This window comes from Anthonomus grandis, chromosome 3 (genome assembly GCF_022605725.1).
Source record: "Anthonomus grandis grandis chromosome 3, icAntGran1.3, whole genome shotgun sequence".
NCBI lineage: Eukaryota > Metazoa > Arthropoda > Insecta > Coleoptera > Curculionidae > Anthonomus > Anthonomus grandis.
Genome location: NC_065548.1, coordinates 4,764,045 through 4,782,877, shown reverse-complemented (window position 1 = coordinate 4,782,877; position 18,833 = coordinate 4,764,045). Strand labels below are relative to the sequence as shown.

Genomic DNA, 18,833 nt, shown 5'->3' with positions numbered 1-18,833 from the left:
CAATTATTCTTGCATTCAATAGGTTTTTCAAAAAATGGTCCAATAAAAATTACTCCCAAGTTTAAAAATTCATAAAAAATTCAAATCAAGACTAATTTATATGAAACTTGCTGAGATTATAAAGCGTTCTATTGATAATCGATGTACAGAAGCCATAAGTTAATTGTTCAGATATTTCTAAGTCTATAGAGGTTTTTCAAAAAGTCGTCTAAACAAATTACTCTCAAGTCTAAAATTTAATTAAAAATTTACATCATGACCAATTTATTTACAGCTTACTATAGATAATTGCTGTGCAAAAACCAAGTAGCCAAGTGCAAGTACATTGGTCAATTATTTTTTCTTGAATAGCTTTTTCAAAAAGTGGTCCAATAGCAATTACTGGCAAGTTTAAAAATTCATAAAAATTTCAAATCAAGACGCATTTACTTGAAACTTACTGAGATTATAAGTATTTTATTAATAGTCAACGTACCAAAACCATAAGTAAACTGGTCAGATATTTCTGGATTTATTGGGAATTTTTCAAAAAGTGGTCCAAAAAAAAATTACGCTCAAGTTTAAAAATTTATAATTTAAGTTAAGACTAATTTGCTGGCAATTTACTGAGAATATAAATAGATTTTTTGATAAAAATAATAAGTGCATATGAATATTGTATTTTTTACACAATAAGCGTATATTGATTAATTTATAAGGGTATATTAATAATTAATTAATTAATAATATTATTGTAAAGTTAGTAAGAGCGCTTTAGGGTTATGTATGTGATAATTTTTAATAACTTCTGAACCAGTTTTGGTGGCGGGGTGCTTAGGTCGCCGACATGGCAATGTTTAGACGGACCGGAACAATGCGGTATCCTTTGGATTAACCGGGATGCTGGTGTTCCTGGTAAAACCGGGGTGTTGCAAGTGTCGGGGATCGGGATACCCAGCATTTGATATTTATTGCTCACTTATATATGTACTCTTGCTGACTAAATATGTTGTTGAATTAGGTTTATGAACATTATTATTAGTATTATATGTATTTTTATTTTTATTAATTTTTTGGGAAATTTGTTGTTTTTGTATGTAGCTATTTATGCTAAATAAAGATTATTATTATTATTATTATTATAAATAATTTTCGAAAACCATAAGTAAATCGGTGAATTATTTTTTTAATTATAGAAGCTTTTCAAAAGGTAGCCCAAGAAAATTATTCTAAAGTTAAAAAATTCAAATCAAGACTAGTTTACTCAGATAACAAAGCGTTCTACTGATAATCAATGTAGAAAAACCATAAGTAAATTGGTCAAATATTTCTAAATAGTGAGCCTTCCTTAATCCTTTCTTTGAATTGGGGTTACACCATTTTTAGTACATACAATGTCAAGAGCAACCGAAAAACGAAGACTTGCACATTTTCAAAATATTTGACGTATATAACTGTAGTTTTTGTTACAAATAATCGATTTCTTTTAAGAAATTGAGGCAAACTAAGAGGGTATATTTTAGGATATATGTATATAGGTAAAAAAGTCTAATTTTGATTCCAACAATATGCTTTTAAAATATTTGCACCGTATTTTGTAACACCCTCTATACCGGTCAAGCCAGATCAACAGAAGATTACGCTCAAGGAATATTTCAATAATAATGCAAGCAATACTAGTTTTATTAGCACAATACGTATGTAAGATGTATTATAAACATTTAGAGTTTTTTCATGCAAAGCGATCACAGTGTAATAGGCTCACCTTTTACTTAAAAATTTAGTTAATTTATAATCTAAAAACACAAAACTTTTAATAAAAAGCGAATACAAAATAGTTAAGGTTTATGGCCGAGCCTACTATAAGTTCTCGATCATTCCAAAGGCCTCTATCTCTTATTTTCTTATCTATTCGCTCTCTCCAGTTTTGCCGGGGTCTTCCTTTTACGTAGCATTTAAGTTGTTTCGTTATTACAATACTTTGCTGAACTCCCATAACCTTTCGTATTCAGTCGCCAAAATTAACCGAGCTAAGATACTCGACCTCGGATCCCTTCATCTTCTAAACTAAATTTTATCCTCCAATTAAAAAGAATTCCGTGACACAGTTTGAATTATCAACATCATGTTTATTAAGTATTGCGGCACGTGTGTTAAGTGTAAGAGACGAAAATCGAAAGAAAGCGATCTCCCATGGCACTTAATAAGACCTATTTCGAGACGTGTGGGAGTCGAGAGAGAGAAAAAAGAAAAAAAATTAAACAAAAAAGACGAGCCGCCACAAGACGAAGATGATACGGTGATCCAATTTATAAATCTAATATGCCCGGTTAATAGAGACGTCGGCCTTCAGAGGGCCGTATATTTCATATCGGTTGCCTTTCACGCGAGGTTATATTTTCGGAATTTTAACCAGTTATTTGAATGATTAGCAATGGAATTTCATTTAAAAATAGAAGATCTGCCGAGATGATCTTTTGTTTGATCCAGGTTTGATGGACTACGTCTCGACGTCAAGGAGTGTCCGTCAAAGGTTATGGAAGACGTAAAAATTATCTTGAAAATATTTGATCTTTGAAATATTGAAGAAAATCAAGCCGAAGAATGATGAAAAATCTAGAAAATCAAAAAAAATCATAAAAAATCAAATCAAGATTAATTCTCCTAAAACTTATTAGGACTATAAGGTGTTCTAATTAAATTGGTTTTTCATAAGTAAATTGGTCTGTTATTTTTAAATTTATGGAGGTTTTTCATAACTGGTCGAAACAATTTAGTTTCAAACATAAAAATACTTAAAAAATTCAAATCAAGTTCAGTTTACTTGAAACTTACTGAGATTATAAACGGTTCTATTGGTAATCGACGTTTGACTACCGTAAGTAAATTGGCCTATTATTTTTGAACTTATGGAAATTTGTCGAAAAGCGGTCTAGAAGAATTACGCTCAAGTTTAAAAACTCTCTAAAAAATTCAAATCAAAAATAATTTACTTGAAACTTAGTGAGTTATTAACTGAGAATATAAATGAATCGATTAAAAATTAATGTGCAAAAACTATAAGTAAATTGGTTAATTATTTTTTAAATTATGGAGGTTTTTCAAAGAGTGGTTCAAAAAAAAATTACTCTAGTTAAAAAATTCAAATTAAGACTAACTTACTTAAAAACTTCAAAAATCTCATCCATTATTCTATAAGAGACCAACATACAAAATTGACGAAAAAACAAAGAAAAACACAAAGTCACGGTCTCACAACATGTAATTAAACGGGCTACACGTGTTTCGCTCTAATTAGAGCATGATCAGGCCTAAAATAAAAATAATACTTAAAACAAAACTAAAAACTTACATAAATCAATAAAAAACCTTTAGAAGCCATCAACACACTTCACAGTACATAAATAAACAATGATTTTAAGGTTATAATTGTACAAAGCAAAAAATAAAAAATTAAAAACTGAAACGCAACAACATAGACTCAACGAGAATCGAACCCGGTACAACAAGGTTATAAGTACAAGTGTAAAACCTATCGGCTATACGGACCTAATGCTAAACAACTTAACACGTTAGCCAATGTAAATTGAAGAAAGTAACTACACTACAAGAAAAATGTTAAACGATACTTAGAAAATTAAACTGTTAAAAATTAAATTAGGTTCAAAAGTAAACACGTCATTCACACACACGAGAACAGGACTCTTTTTAGCTTTTGTAATTTCTATTTTCTCCAGAAGGTCAAGCTTCTTACCTTTAGGGCATTCATGAAGCATTTCTACTCCCACCCCCGTAGAAAAATTATGAGTAGAGGCCAGCAAATGATTCGCAAACGCTGATTTGGTATCACTGACATTGGTATTTTTAAATTTTTCAAAAAGCGCTACGTGTTCTTTAATGCGTGTAGAGATTTTTCTTCCAGACTGGCCAATGTATATTGCGTTACAATCATCACATTTTAAAGAGTAAACTCCCGATTTAGAAAGGATGCCTGCCTTGTCCACTCTACTGACCAATTGGTTCTTTAAATTATTGACTGTCTTAAACGCGATTTTTACATTTAGGGATTTAAAGAGTTTTACTAAATTTACGGAGATAGAACCAAAAAAGGTCAAGGATCTAAAGGAACTTATTGAGTCGTTATTATGAACAATTTTGTAGGTCAATTTATATTTATTTAAAAATTTGTAATAAATTTTGTCTATTAAATGAAGGGGAAATCCGTTGTTGAGAGCAATATGTTTTATAATATTTATTTCTTTAGCGAAAGCTTCTTTTGACAAGGGGATATTAAACAATCTATAGAAAAATTAATTAAAGGAGGCAAATTTATATAAGTAGGGAGAATTTGAAGAGTACTGAATTACATTATCGGTAGTAGTGGGCTTACGATATATTTCAAAAATAAGTTTATTGTTGCATTTCTTAACTAGAAGGTCAAGAAAAGACAAACAACCATCTTTTTCTTCTTCGATTGTGAATGAAATGTTAGGATGTAAGGAATTTACGAAAATAAGAAAATTTGGTAGGTCTTCCTCCCTGCAATTCCAGATTACAAAAATGTCATCCACATACCTCTTATATATCGTGAGGCAATCTCTAAACCTACCCTCAACTATTTCTCTTTCTAGGTGACTCATGAAAATCTCGCTTGGCAGAGGGGAAAGACAAGAACCCATAGCCAAACCTGAGACCTGCCTGAAAATTTTATCATCTTTGTCAAACTGGAAAAAATTTTGGTTGATCACTATATCGAGTAAGTCTAAAAGACCCTCAATGACTATACGACTGGGAGATGTTTTTAATAGGAGAGTTCTCACTAACTTTAAACAATCTTTGGGAGGGATGCTGGGAAAAAGATTTTTTCCATCTAAGGAAATAAGTTTAGATCCATCAGGGATAATAAGATTTTTCAAACTGTTGGTTAGATCAACAGAATTCTTAGTCGAATAGATACTTTTAAAGTTGGTCACCTCCCTGAGAACGTTATTCAACCAAAAGGAAAGATTATAGCATGGGGAGTTAACAAAGGAAACCACTGGTCTTATGGGAAAATTGGTCTTATGGATTTTGGGGAGACTATAAAGAATCGGAGTTCTAGGATTCATAGGATACAGTTTTTCTTTTTTAGTGTTAAAGAAATCGAGAGTTAAGCTACATCTGTCCAATGTTTGCTTAACTTTCGTAAAATACGAATTGGTGGGGTCTCTATTAACTGTAATGACATCCTCTGAGTCCAGAAAATCCAATATCTTTTGAATATAGTCAGTCTTGTTTAGAATGACTAAGCAATTACCCTTGTCTGCTTTTGACAATATCAAATCGTTACTCTTTATTTTATTTTTTAGCAAAATTAGGTGCTTTTTATTGATGTTATTGTTTAAGCTGTTCGAGCCACATCTAGAATTTAAAAAGTTTATTCTTTTAGCGCGTAAGATGTTCTTATTTCTTGTATCAGTCGTCTGCAAAACACTCTCAGCCTCCACAACTAAAGTCTCTCGTGTTTGGAGTCCACCTTATTATAAAGATTAAACTTAAGGTTAAGGTTTAGTATACTTTCTTCGTCAGAGGTAAAAATAACATTAGACAAATTTAAAAATCTTTTATGGAACTGAAAATGACAATGGCCTAATTTTATTTGATATTCCCTAAAGTTATTAGACCTAACGGTAGCTTTAAGACGGTTCAACTTATTGTTTAATTTATTAAAAGTGTTTCTAGAACTAACCTCTAATTTATCTCTGAATAAACAGTCTAAGGTACTAAATTCCAAGTGATTTAGAAATGATTTTAATGTGAAATAGAGGTATTTTAGTAAAGAGTTCACCTTGTTTAAAGTTCTATAATGGCACTTCACTTCTTCCTTCAACCAAGTTGTTCTGGCGACGTTCATGGCAGTTTTTGATGAATTTCGGGGTCAAACCGAAAAGTAAACATTGTTGAAGAAACCATATTTTTAGCAGCAGATTCATCCGTGCAAAAAGGTTCTTTTGGTAGTGGCGGATAAGTTTAGCTTGACTAGCATTTTCAAATCCAAAAATCTCATCCATTATTCTCTAAGTAAAAATCGCGTTTAAGACAGTCAATAATTTAAAGAACCAATTGGTCAGTAGAGTGGACAAGGCAGGCATCCTTTCTAAATCGGAAGTTTACTCTTTAAAATGTGATGATTGTAACGCAGTATACATTGGCCAGTCTGGAAGAAAAATCTCTACACGCATTGAAGAACACAGCGCTTTTTGAAAAATTTAAAAATACCAATGTCAGTGATACCAAATCAGCGTTTGCGAATCATTTGCTGGCCTCTACTCATAATTTTTCTTCGGGGGTGGGAGTTGAAATGCTTCATGAATGCCCTAAAGGCAAGAACCTTCTGGAGAAAATGGAAATTACAAAAGATAAAAAGAGTCCTGTTCTAATTTACTTCAAAAATGAATCAGATTATAAAGTACTTCATTGATAATCGATGTACGAAAACTATAAGTAAATTAATTAATAATTTTTTAAATTATAATTTTTGTGGTCCAAAATAACTATTTTCAAGTTTAAAAATGTATAAAAAATTCAAATCAAAACTAATTTACTCAAAAACTTATTGAGATAATAAAGTGCTCTACTGATAATCAATATACGAAAACCGTAAGTAAATTGGTCAGATATTTCTGGATTTATGGAGCTTTTTCTCAAAGTGGCTCAAAAAAAATTACTCTCAAGTTTGAAAATTTATAAAAAATTCAAGCTAAGACTAATTTGCTGGAAGATTACTGAAAATATAAAGAACGATTTACTATCTCAGTAAGTTTTTAAGTAAATTAGTCTTGTTTGAATTTTTTATGAATTTTGAAACTTGAGAATAATTATTTTGAATCACTTTTTTAAAAACTTCCATAAATTCCAAAATATGTCAATCAATCAATTGATCATGATTTGCGTTTTTAACGTTTTTTTAAACTTGGCAGTAATTTTTTTAGACCACTTTTTGAAAAAACTTACATAAATTCAAAAATATTTGAGTAATTTACTTATGGTTTTCGTACATCGATTATCAATAGAAAGCTTTATAATCTCAGTAAGTTTTTAAATAAATTAGTCTTAACTTAAAGTAATTTTTTTTTGGACGACATTTTGAAAAACCTCTATAAATCCAGAAATATTTGACCAATTTACTTATGGTTTTAATACGCCGACTATCAATAAAACACTTTATAATCTCAGTAAGTTTTAAGTTAATGCGTCTTGATTTGAAATTTTTATGAATTTTTAAACTTTCCAGTAATTTTTATTGGACCACTTTTTGAAATACCTATTCAAGACCTAGTAAAGGCAAAAATAATTGACCAATTTACTTGCACTTGGTTACGTGGTTTTTGCACACCAATTATCTATAGTAAGCTTCAAATAAATTGGTCATGATATAAATTTTTAATGAAATTTTATGCTTGAGACTAATTTTTTAGAAGACTTTTTGAAAAACCTCTATAGATTCAGAAATATTTGAACAATTTACTTATGGCTTCTGTACATTGATTATCAATAGAACGCTTTATAATCCCAGCAAGTTTCATATAAATCAGTTTTGATTTAAATTTTTTATGAGTTTTTAAACTTGGGAGTAATTCTTATTGGACAATTTTTTGAAAAACTTATTGAATGCAAAAATAATTGACCAATTTACTTAAGGTTTTGGCACGTCGATTATCTATAGAACAATTTAGAATTTCAGTAAATTTCAGGTGAATTAGTCTTGATTTAAATTTTTTATGAATTTTTAAACTTGAGAGTAACTTTTTTGGACCAGTTTTTGAAAAATCTCTACAAATTCTAAAACGTTTAACTAATTTATTTATGCTATTAGCACGTCGATTACCGAAAGAATATATTGTTATTTCAGTAAGCCTCAAGTAAATTGCTCTCGATTTTATTTTTTTATAAATGTTCAAACTTGAGAATAATCTTCTTGGACTCTTTTCCGAAAAACGCCTATAGTTTTAAAGTAATAAAAAGTATATAAATTCAGAAATATTTGACCAATTTACTTATGGTTTTGATACATTGATTATCAGTAAAACGCTTTACTATCTCATTAAGTTTTTAGGTAAATTAGTCTTGATTTGAATTTTTTATGAATTTTGAAACTTGAGAGTAATTATTTTGGATCACTTTTTGAAAAACTTCCAGAAATTCCAAAATAATTTACTTATGGTTTTAGCACACAAGTTTCAAATCAATTGATAAATTCAAAAAAAAAAAAAATTTTTTCGATAAATTTGACACCTCTGTAGATATTTTGCTAAAAATTTGTTACGCAGTTTCTAAGCACCCATAGTGTTTTTCCCACAAATGTAAATAGCTCCGCAGCTATTTACATCTGTGGTTTTTCCTATATACAATTTAATTTTTGTTATTCGCCATGGGCGTTCATGCGGACTTTGTGCTGGATATTTCTTTAAAAGAAAATGGTACGCTACTGGTTTTTCTTTAAAAAAATAGCTTTGAATTCATTATCAGTTTTAGAGCATATCTGGTATCTTGCTAATTTTTCGCCCGATGCACGGTTTTCGCATAAAAAAATAAAAACCAATATCGTAACGCCTAAATATGACCATCTTAATAATTACTTTTATAACTTTATTTTCACAATTTTTTTTAAATTTTTCGGTAAAACATTCAAATACATACCTCCATTATATGTATACATGAACACATTCATCAAATTTATCGAAAAAAGTAACTTTTTTTCTTTCAACTTTACCACCCTGTAGTGTAAAATCTAAGACATTTAGGGCATTTCCGGTATGACCAGCACGAACCCACTTTTTTACCCCCCAATTGCGTCCTAAATTTTTCAATTTTTTATTAATCTAGACGCTTAAAATGTCCCGATTTTCCAACGAATTTATCTGTTTTCCTAAAAATGCGCAACATTAAAAACGAAACGACCCCTTGCGGTGCATATTTTTACGTCCCCGGATTAAAAATGACCCGAGTAGGGTTGCCAAACGATGTATTTTTTTTTGCGGTTTGAGAGTTAATTAGGGTGCAGTCGACAGTAGGATAAGTCATAAGTTAGAAAAAGAGGGCAAATTTATTGGAAGTCTGGAAATGATATACAGGTAGTATTGGTATCTTTTTTTTTTGGAAGGGTGTATGATTAATTAGGGCGCAGTCCATCATAAAGACTAAAAAAGGATTATATGTATTAATTATGATAAAATTAAAGTCATACCATAAGTTAGAAAATGGGGAAAATGTATTGAAAGTGAAATGATAACGTACAGATAGAAGTATTAGATGTTTTTTTTCTTGTTGGTGAGGGTGCTTATTTTTGGTGCAGTCGACAGTAGGATCCTCATTATGTAAAAAATCAGAAATTCATTACATAGCATAAGCATGTACTTTTGCAATAAAACCCAATCGTATTTGCATAACAAATCTTAATGGACCTCTCACGACATACGTCCGTTTGCCTAGACTGAAATTAATGAAGGCAACTCTAAAATTAATTATGACAAAAAAAAACCACTAATCCCTACCGCAATAATTTATAATTTTTTTTTAACCATAACCTTGCTTAATGCTCCCAAAACAATGTTAATTTGAAAGTACTTTAATACCAATAGGTCGCTATTACGAGAACCCTCTTGCACCGATACTCTTAAGAAATACGAGATATTTATGTCAGTCGGTTGGGGCAACAGAGAGCCGAATTTTTTGGCAATAATTCAAATCGAAATGGGGCTAATTTAGTGGGCCATAAACCAAAGGAAAAAAATTCAACAAGAAAAAAAGGGCGAACGTTCGATCTCCAACGGCTTTTTAAATTGGACGAATATCGGCGGGTATTTAGCCGCCCCACGGGGGGGCTAACTTTATTACCCCCTCGTTCTTATTGGGGTGAACGTGTTAAGTGCATTAGTGGGGGTGTAAAAAATGGTATTGGAGATTTATCTTGGGAAATTTATGGTGTCAGTATAAATAGTCTAAGATGTTTTTTTTAAAATAGGATATATAGAGCTGATTTTGTCTAGGTAGGGTAAAACACCCAATCGTTGGCACTCAGCCTATTGCTGGCACCCCATCTAATTTTTTGCAGAAATTAAAATGAATCTGACAATATTATCGTCAACTTATTAATTAAGGTAATTTTGGCAACATCGCCGAGTCTAGTGAACCGCCAACACGGTATTATTATTCCTTAAGTTTAAGTAAAATTGCGAATCGAATTTGACGTGTCGTGCGTGAAACTGAAACAAGGTAGGAATTTATGATTTTGTTAAGGGTTTGGTACTCATAACTAACGTGAAAACTTTATGACTTCTTAATCAAATAGTTATTTTTCTCGTTGGTGATATTGTTAACTATCTTTTACTAACTAACTATTATTAAACACCAAATGTATATTTTTTAAACCAAGAATTATTTGACTGTATTTTCATACAGCGTTTTATTTATATTTTAAAAAAATCATGAATAAAATAATGGTATTTGTTATACCCACAAAAAAAATTCCTAAAATTTTATGTATCTAAACAGATGTTACAATGGAACTTGTTTCATGTTACATCTACGGTTTTTATAATTAAAAAAATATAGCATATAAAATATAGGGTGTTTCATCAAGAAAAAACTTACATACCTAAGTATAGAGGTTTTATAGGTCCCTTTCTTTTTTAAGATGGCTCCAAAACGAAAACAGAATCGTCCCAATGGCTCCACCAGATATAGCGAGGAAATTGTTCAAAAAGCTCTTGAATCAATTCGATCAGGAGAATCAAAAAGGCAACATCTTGAAAGTATGGGATTCCAAGGGCAACTCTACAGTTCAGACTTAGTAAAAAATTCAAAAAAATAAAAAAAGTCTGTCTACATACTTGACAGAGGTGGAGAAGATTCATTTAAAAGAATGGATCATTGATAGTCAGTGCAAAGGTTTCCCAAGGCGTAAAATTTACATTCAAACATTTCTAAATCAAACTGATAGAAGAACACCATTCAAAAATACTTTACCAGGCTCAACCATTTTTTAAAGCGGCATCCTGAATTAGCAAATCGAACTGCAGAGGAGGTTACTTCAGCTTCAGCAAATGTAGCGGAAAGCGATATTAAAAAGTGGTTCACAGATATCGAATTTGATTTAAAAAAGAAGGACCTATCTGACATCATGAAGGATCCCAGCATAATTTTTAATGGCGATGAAACAAACTTTTATTATGTGCTAAAACTTGGACAAGTCGTTGCTCTAAAAGGCTCCGTTTACAAGAACGTTTACGAAGTAGATATGGAAGATGCGAAACAGAATCTCACTGTGATGTTCGCCTTCTCAGCATCGGGTACAATAACACCTTCATCCCATTGAAGGATCATCTTCCCAAACAAGCGACTTTCACAATCGGTGAAGGACAGTGTTCCAGAAGAATGGACATATGCGTTAACTGATAATGGCTGGATGAAATCCGAAACTTTTTTATTTTACCTTGCATCCCAGCCTTATCAAATCTGGAGTTGTGTTTCCAGTAACAGTATTGGTTAATGGACACAAGACACATGTCACATACCAAGTAAGTACTTTATGCTCTAGGCTGGAGATAGTCCTAATAGCCCTATATCCCAACTCCACTCGAATTCTTTAACCCGCCGATGTTGCCAGTTTCAGACCCTTAAAAAATCTTTGGCGTTATAGGGTTTTGCAGAGGAGAAGAAATCATCCATTCATGAAACTACGAAAGGAAGATTTTGCTCTTATTTTGTACACGGCAGTGGAAAAACTTGATGCAAGAACTATATCAAACGGCTTTAAAGCATGTGGATTATTTCCTTGGGACTCCAATGCAATAGACTATACCAAGTGCGTAGGAAAAAATACCTATATTATTAATAGTGTAGGAGAACCAGAAGCAAATATTAGTGAAGGCCAATTAGAAAAACAAATAAGTTTGACTTTGTTCAAAAAGCTAATAGGTGATAGAAAATTTATGGAACTGGGACAGGCGGGAATGACATCGGACGACGAGAATTTTCCAGCCTTAAAAAGATTATTTAACTACCTTAATGAAATAAGTGAAGAAGATCTTTTTTCAACAACCTTTAGGCAAACGTCAGAAGGCGATTTTGAAACAAATTATACAGAAGAGGAAATAGCAAATATGTCTATTGTTTTAGAAGGGGAAAATTATAATATAAAGAACAGTTCATCATTGAACTCACAGTTATTGAGGTAATCGACACAAATATTAGAAAAAAAGCAGAAGAATAACGCCAAAAAGAGAAAAAGAGAAAAATAAGCGAAATTTTGACACCGGTTGATAATTTGTCGTCCATAGAATTATTTTTACCTAAACCACAAACACCTGAGAGGAAGGGCAAAAGAGCAGTAACCAAAATACCTTATGTTATTTCGTCGTCAGTTTTCAAAAAGATTGTTGAGGAAAAAAACAGCTTCAAAGGGAAGAGGAAGACCAGAAGAATCAAAGAAAAGAAGAGAGACTCAAGCGACAGGTTGCAAAAAAGACAGAAAAGGAAAACAAAGGCAAGACTCTAACTGCAAGGAAGGATGATCATCAAAGCCATGTTAGAAAAATTTTCAGTTCTCCACCAAAAACGCGTCTTTCCCTCTGCACACCTTTGACGGCATCCACTTCATCAATGGAGAATTCGTTACAAAATAAAGTTTGCTATGGTTGCGTGAAAAATATAAACAGGTCGAAACCAGGACTTAGGTACGAGAACATATCATGTAGAATGTTTGGAAAAAGAAAGGTCTATATAAAAAAGAATTTCTTTGTGCCTCTTGTTTGTCTAAGTCTTAAGCTGCTTTTTGTAAATATTTTTATGACATTATATTATTAATTCTACTTTTAAGTTTAACTATTCGTTTTGTAAACCTTTGAATATTAGCTCGTTTTATTTATAAGCAATATTATTTTGATATTACTTTTAGTGCTATTACATGTTATAATCAAGAACAATTGTTGTTTTTTTAACAAACCGATATTATATTAATAATATCATAAAATTTTTAGTCATGAATATTTGAGGTGCGTAGTGGACAATGTGCCAATAACTGGTGAGACAACTACTGGGGGGTGCCAATAACTGAGAAAGCGTGCCAACAATTAAGCTCTAAACTTTTTTTTACTTTTTATTATTTTACTAATATAATTTCATTGAGATTAAAGTAGAATCATCAAAGAACATAAACTAGTCACAAACTATAACAATAAGCTAACTATAATATTAATTTTCTGAAAACTAGTGGATATGTGAAACCTGAGAAGTCCTTAAGGTGCCAATAACTGGGTAGTTTACCCTATATATATATTAAAAAAAATAATATAAAAGGTGTTGAGAAAGATAGAAATTGCGAGATTTTTAACAATAATATAATGATGTTTACATATTTACGATATTTTCAAATCCATTTAAAATTAAAGGGGTGTGATATGAGAAAATATATGAATATCAAATATTTTAAATTATTAATTAATTTCGAGAATACCTTGTTCTACCTCTTTTTTTAGCAAAGGAATCCATTATTATTAAAATCAACCGAACAAGCATTTATCTTCATTTAACATTATAAATGCACTTTCCTTTAGTTTACGTAATTTTGAAATTAGTTCCTTTGCTAAAATTGAGGAAGCATTCCAGTTTATTCTATGGTTACTGTCGAATGCATGTTGTGTAATTTTGGATTTTTGAAAATCATTGTTTTTTATGTAGGATTTATGTTCATTAATTCTTTTTAGTTTACAGGTTTCACCTATGTAAAATTTACCACAAGTACAAGGAATTTTATATATTATATTTTTATTGAATTCATTTTTATTGAAAGGTTTAGTTTTTTTTTTAATAAATATCGTAATGTGTAGAAAAACCTGGAATAAATGGTAAAATAAGATTTGTCGTAAAAATTGGTTAATTCAGTTTATTAAATTCTTTAATTATCAAACTCTTTAAAGCAATTTTCCAAAAATTCTTTGGGATAATTATTTTATAAAAAATACATAATAAGGCCCTGAAGCTGTAAAGCTTGTTACTAACTTTTACAATCGATATTTCTGGTCGATGTCGGGGTTTTTAAGTTAGCGGCAAAGTATTACAATGTTTTTTTTTTTCTTAATTTTTACATTCTTTTAAGTAAATTGTTTTTTAATATTAATTTTTTACAATATAATTTTAACTGTTATATTGAATTTTTCTTTGTTAATATAAAAAAATTTATACTTAGTGTAAAAATTAATTAATTATATTTAAAAAATCAAAATCACAATGGATAAGATCAAATAGTACGTAATGCATTTAATTAATTAAATAAAAACAAGAAATTAAAAAAAAAACTTAAAATTATTACGTCATTCATTAAAAAAATTGTAGAACATTAAAACAATAAACTGGAATAGATATTCTTGAAATTAATTAATTTACATTAATGCAGTGTTTAAAAAAATTTTTTTCCTCTTACAATCATATAATTAAATTATTTTTCGATATATTTTTAACTCAATATAAATTAATATAAGCGAAAATATTAAGGCAATGAAAACTTTAAATACTAAACTTAATAAAAAGTGTAATTATTGAAATTAATTAATTATGTCATTAAAATACTAAGAAATTAAAATCTTAACGAATCCAATCAAATAGCTACGTAATATATTTTAATAATTAAAAATTAGCAAGGAACTAAAAAAACTATAAAATTATTACGACGTTCATTATTAAAATTGTAAAACGTTACTAACGTATTAAATGTTAAAACGATAAAAAATTAAATAAGAATTAAAAATGCTAGTCACCTAAATAAATTATATTCATTTAAGACTGTTAAGACCTTTATCCTGGACGCAGTTTATAAATAAGCGAAGAATTACTATAAAATGACCTGGGCTAAGTATTCTTCAAGTGTTCCTTAAGGATCACATTTACGACCGCTTCTTTTTAATGTTCTTATCAACAATATTCAGGACATGTTTCCAATATTCCAAATTCTTATGTTTTGCAAATGTTTCTTCCCTTAACGACTGTATTAATGTATCGTCAGTTCTTTCCAGACTGAAAGGGTGGTGCGTCCAGAATTTCCTAAATTTCAATTCAGCCAAATTCCATAGTGTTTGCATGTGCCTTGTACAATATAACCCTGTTAAATCTTACCGCAATTCTTGGAGTTGTATTCGACTCCTCTCTATCATTTAAGTGTTTAATGTTGTGAATAGAAAAATAAATTCACTTCCGACTCATTTAAAAAAACCTAACGATCAATTCACATTTTGTTAGCACAACAAATTTAAACTCTGCTCCTAACAAAGACCTTTTAGAATTTTACAAAAATAATAAAAAAGTCAATCAGGAATTCTGTTTCACTGAGGTAACAGAGAATACAATTTCCAATGTTGTGCTTGGGATGAAATCTAAGGCTTCTGGAAGCGATGATATTAACAGTACTATTTTAATATTGTGCTACCTCTTTATCATTCCTTATATGCAACATTTAATTAATTATTGTTTATGATTATCAACATTTCCGAGTGCTTGGAAGTCGGCCATTGCTATTCCTTTTCCAATAGTAAATCAGCCCAATGACTATGGACAGCTTGGAACTATGGAACCGAAAATTTTTAGAGAAAGTTATGGCAATGCAAATTTCTGTCTTTATTTCAAGTAATAATATTTTGCCAGAAAAGCAGTCAGGATTTCGACGTGGACATAGTTGTACAACTGCGTTGGCTGAGATTACAGGCCGTATCAATGGAGAATTGGATAACAGCAAAGCGAGCGTTCTGGTACTTCTAGACTATTCACGAGCTTATGACTTGTTAAACCATGATGTTTCGTTGAGTATTTTGGTTTATATTGGTTTTCGGTTTAATGCCCAATCTATGATTCAATCTTTTCTTAGTAAGTAACAGGACGCAGAGGGTATTAGTTGACGGAAAGTACTCTGAGGTAATGACTTTACACTCAGGTGTCCCACAGTGAAGTTTTTTTTACAATTTACACGTCTAATTTTATTAATTCTATTCGTCATTGTGATTATCATATCATATCATATCATATATTTGTTTTGTATTAGCAAAATTATTATAATTAATTGGAACAATAAAATGATTTATTATTATTATTATTATTATATATCTAAATGTCTTTAGAATGACAGGTTTTCTCAAGATGTACAAGAGATTTTACGAGACTTTACTACACTTTAATCAGTCCTTTATTAGAGTGAGACTAAACTGAAAATCCGGTTGACAACAAGCATTATGACTACAGATTTGGCAAGTTTTTTTAAAACAATGATACTCAGAGGAAAAAAACGAACCATTAAAACCCTGTAGGTGTGAATTTATGTTGATGAATTCGTACTAAAAACCTAAAGGCATAAAACTCCGAATATTTCTTGTAAATGGTAGTTTATCTCTACGGGGGCCCGTCAGATTTCAGTCAATAAAATCTTGATTTATACCGCTTTACTGTTCGGTATTAAAATTCTTATTTGAAAAAAGTGAAAATTACGAACGGTTATTATTATTTATTTATATATTTATAAATATTTAAAAAATAAGACGCCTAGGTCACGAGTTATTTGAACACTCGCTGTATGTTCTTAGATTTTCCTCAGTGTTGTTTTACATAATGTAGTCTCAAAAACAACATGGTGACTCATTGACTCACCTCTGGATCTGCCAGTTAGCTGGAATACTCCCCCTTCCCTCCACCAGGATTTTAATATGGTCGATGCCCTTTGCTCCGAATTCTTCCTGAAAAATATCAGGAGTCAGGATTATATAAGGCGTTCAGGTATAATAGGAGTTTAGTTGGCTTTAAAGGTCATAAAATGCATTAACATTTAGATATGTTCTTATAAAAATGATAAGGGTTGTTTTGTACAAAATTTAAGAGTAAATATTCCCCTTTTAAAGTGTGATATTAATGTACAATAAGTTGTACTTTTGGAGTTTTGTGCTAATTTCTGTAGGAGGAATAAAAATAGGAGTTGCTATTGTACGATTTTTAAAGTAATGGCAGCTCACTCTAAAGCTTCTAAAAAAAATTATTTTTTATCCCTAAGTAATTTTTTTATTAATGTACAAGAAAATGGTCAATGGTTGGTTTATGCAAATTTTAAGAACTGAAATGTATGTAATATTGTACTTATTTTCGTGCTTTTTACATATGTATGAATATCTAGAGGCATAGACTAGGAAATCAAACTAAAAACTAAGGGTTGTTACAAATATTCAAAAGACTACTTTTTTAACCACTTTATAGTAAGAAAAACATATAAAAGGGCGGTTATTGTACAAATATTAAGGGTAAGAATATTGGCTTAGGTACATTTTGCTTTGTACTTTTGGTATTCTTTTGGAGTTTATAAAATAGATAATTAATTGGATTTGTACTTCTTGAAAAACACTTGTAAAAAATGCGATATTTATGTACAATTTTAAACAATAAGACTGATCGAAGTATCGGATTTTTTCAGTTTTTAAACATAAATATTATTATTGTACAATTTTTAAAATCAGTGTCTTTTTTAAACGTACAGTGTAAATTGTATTTTTTCCAGTTTCTCGGTCATGTTTCATGTCATGTAATTTTATGAAAAATTGTACAGAAATGTACAGAAATATTATAGAAAGTCAAATATAAGGGTTGTGACTGTACATTCAAATGAAACTGTCTTTGCTTAAAAAGAGTCATAAAATATGTGCATGGTAAAATGTCGTTTTTAAATATATTTATTATTTTAGCAAGTATAAAAAAATAAAACATGGTTGTCATTGTACAATAATTAATAAACTCCAGAAAACTTGAAACAAAATTATGCATATTTTAAACTGTACTTTTTCGGTTTCTCTAGTTCAAAGATAAGGGTTCTCATTGTACATTTTATAAGACTAATATTCTTCTTTTCTCAAATGTACACTGTAGCTTTTTAAATTACGTTACTGTTGTACAATTTTTCACAGTAAAAATGATTCAATTTCAAGTTGTACTTTTTGAGGTTTTTTATATTTTCGCAAGTATATTGGTAAATTAAATATAAGGGTTATTATTGTACCATTTCTTTTGTATTTTATTTCATATTGTACAAGATCAAGGGCACTTGTTCCTAAAGTTTCACAAATGATATATGTACATTTTATATTGTATTTTTTTAGTTTCTTAGTCAATTTTGCAAACTGAAGAGTTGCTATTGTACAATTATTTTTTAGACCAATAATGCATTTTTTTTTTCTTAAAAGTACAACTTTTTTTGCAAATTTAAAAAATAATACATTTTATTATTTAAAAGGGTTGTCACTGTACATTTCGAAAAGCAAGAGTGTTGACTGTAAACGCACTATTGAATCATATGTTTAAATTTCAATTGTACTTTTTGCACTTCTTGGTCTTTGCAAATATGTACAGAAATATAAGAGAAAAGCACATTATAAAGGTTGTGACTGTACAATAATAAAAACACAACTGGCTTTGTACAATTTATAAAAGCCAGGACTCTTGGTTCTAATCTATCACGAAATACATTTTAAATTATACTTTTTTAGTTTTTTCAATTTAATGATGAGGGTTGTCAATATACAATTTTTAGGACCAATGATCTTTTCGTCTCAAATGTATATTGTAAGTTGTATTTTCTTACTTTTCTGCTCAATAATGCAAATATAAAGAAAAATAAATTGGGAAATTAAAAGTAAGGGTAGTCACTGCTCATATAAAAGAGTACGGGTCATCACTTTAGGGATCAGATATTATATATTATTATGTACTTTTTGTGAATATTGATAATTTTGTAAATATTATATATGGAAATCATACATTAGGGTTGCCATTGTACAATTCTTAAAACCAATTTG

General features: G+C 30.0%; 1 protein-coding gene across 2 annotated transcripts in view; it reads right to left on the bottom strand.

Moving 5' to 3' along the window:
• LOC126734694 (RNA/RNP complex-1-interacting phosphatase) overlaps positions 1-18,833 on the bottom strand; it is a 115,089-nt gene that overhangs the window by 29,225 nt on the left and 67,031 nt on the right. For both annotated transcript variants that reach the window (XM_050438403.1, XM_050438404.1), the window contains one exon: positions 16,648-16,733. In XM_050438403.1, the coding sequence (XP_050294360.1) occupies positions 16,648-16,733 (86 nt within the window). The remainder of the gene's footprint in view (positions 1-16,647; positions 16,734-18,833) is intronic.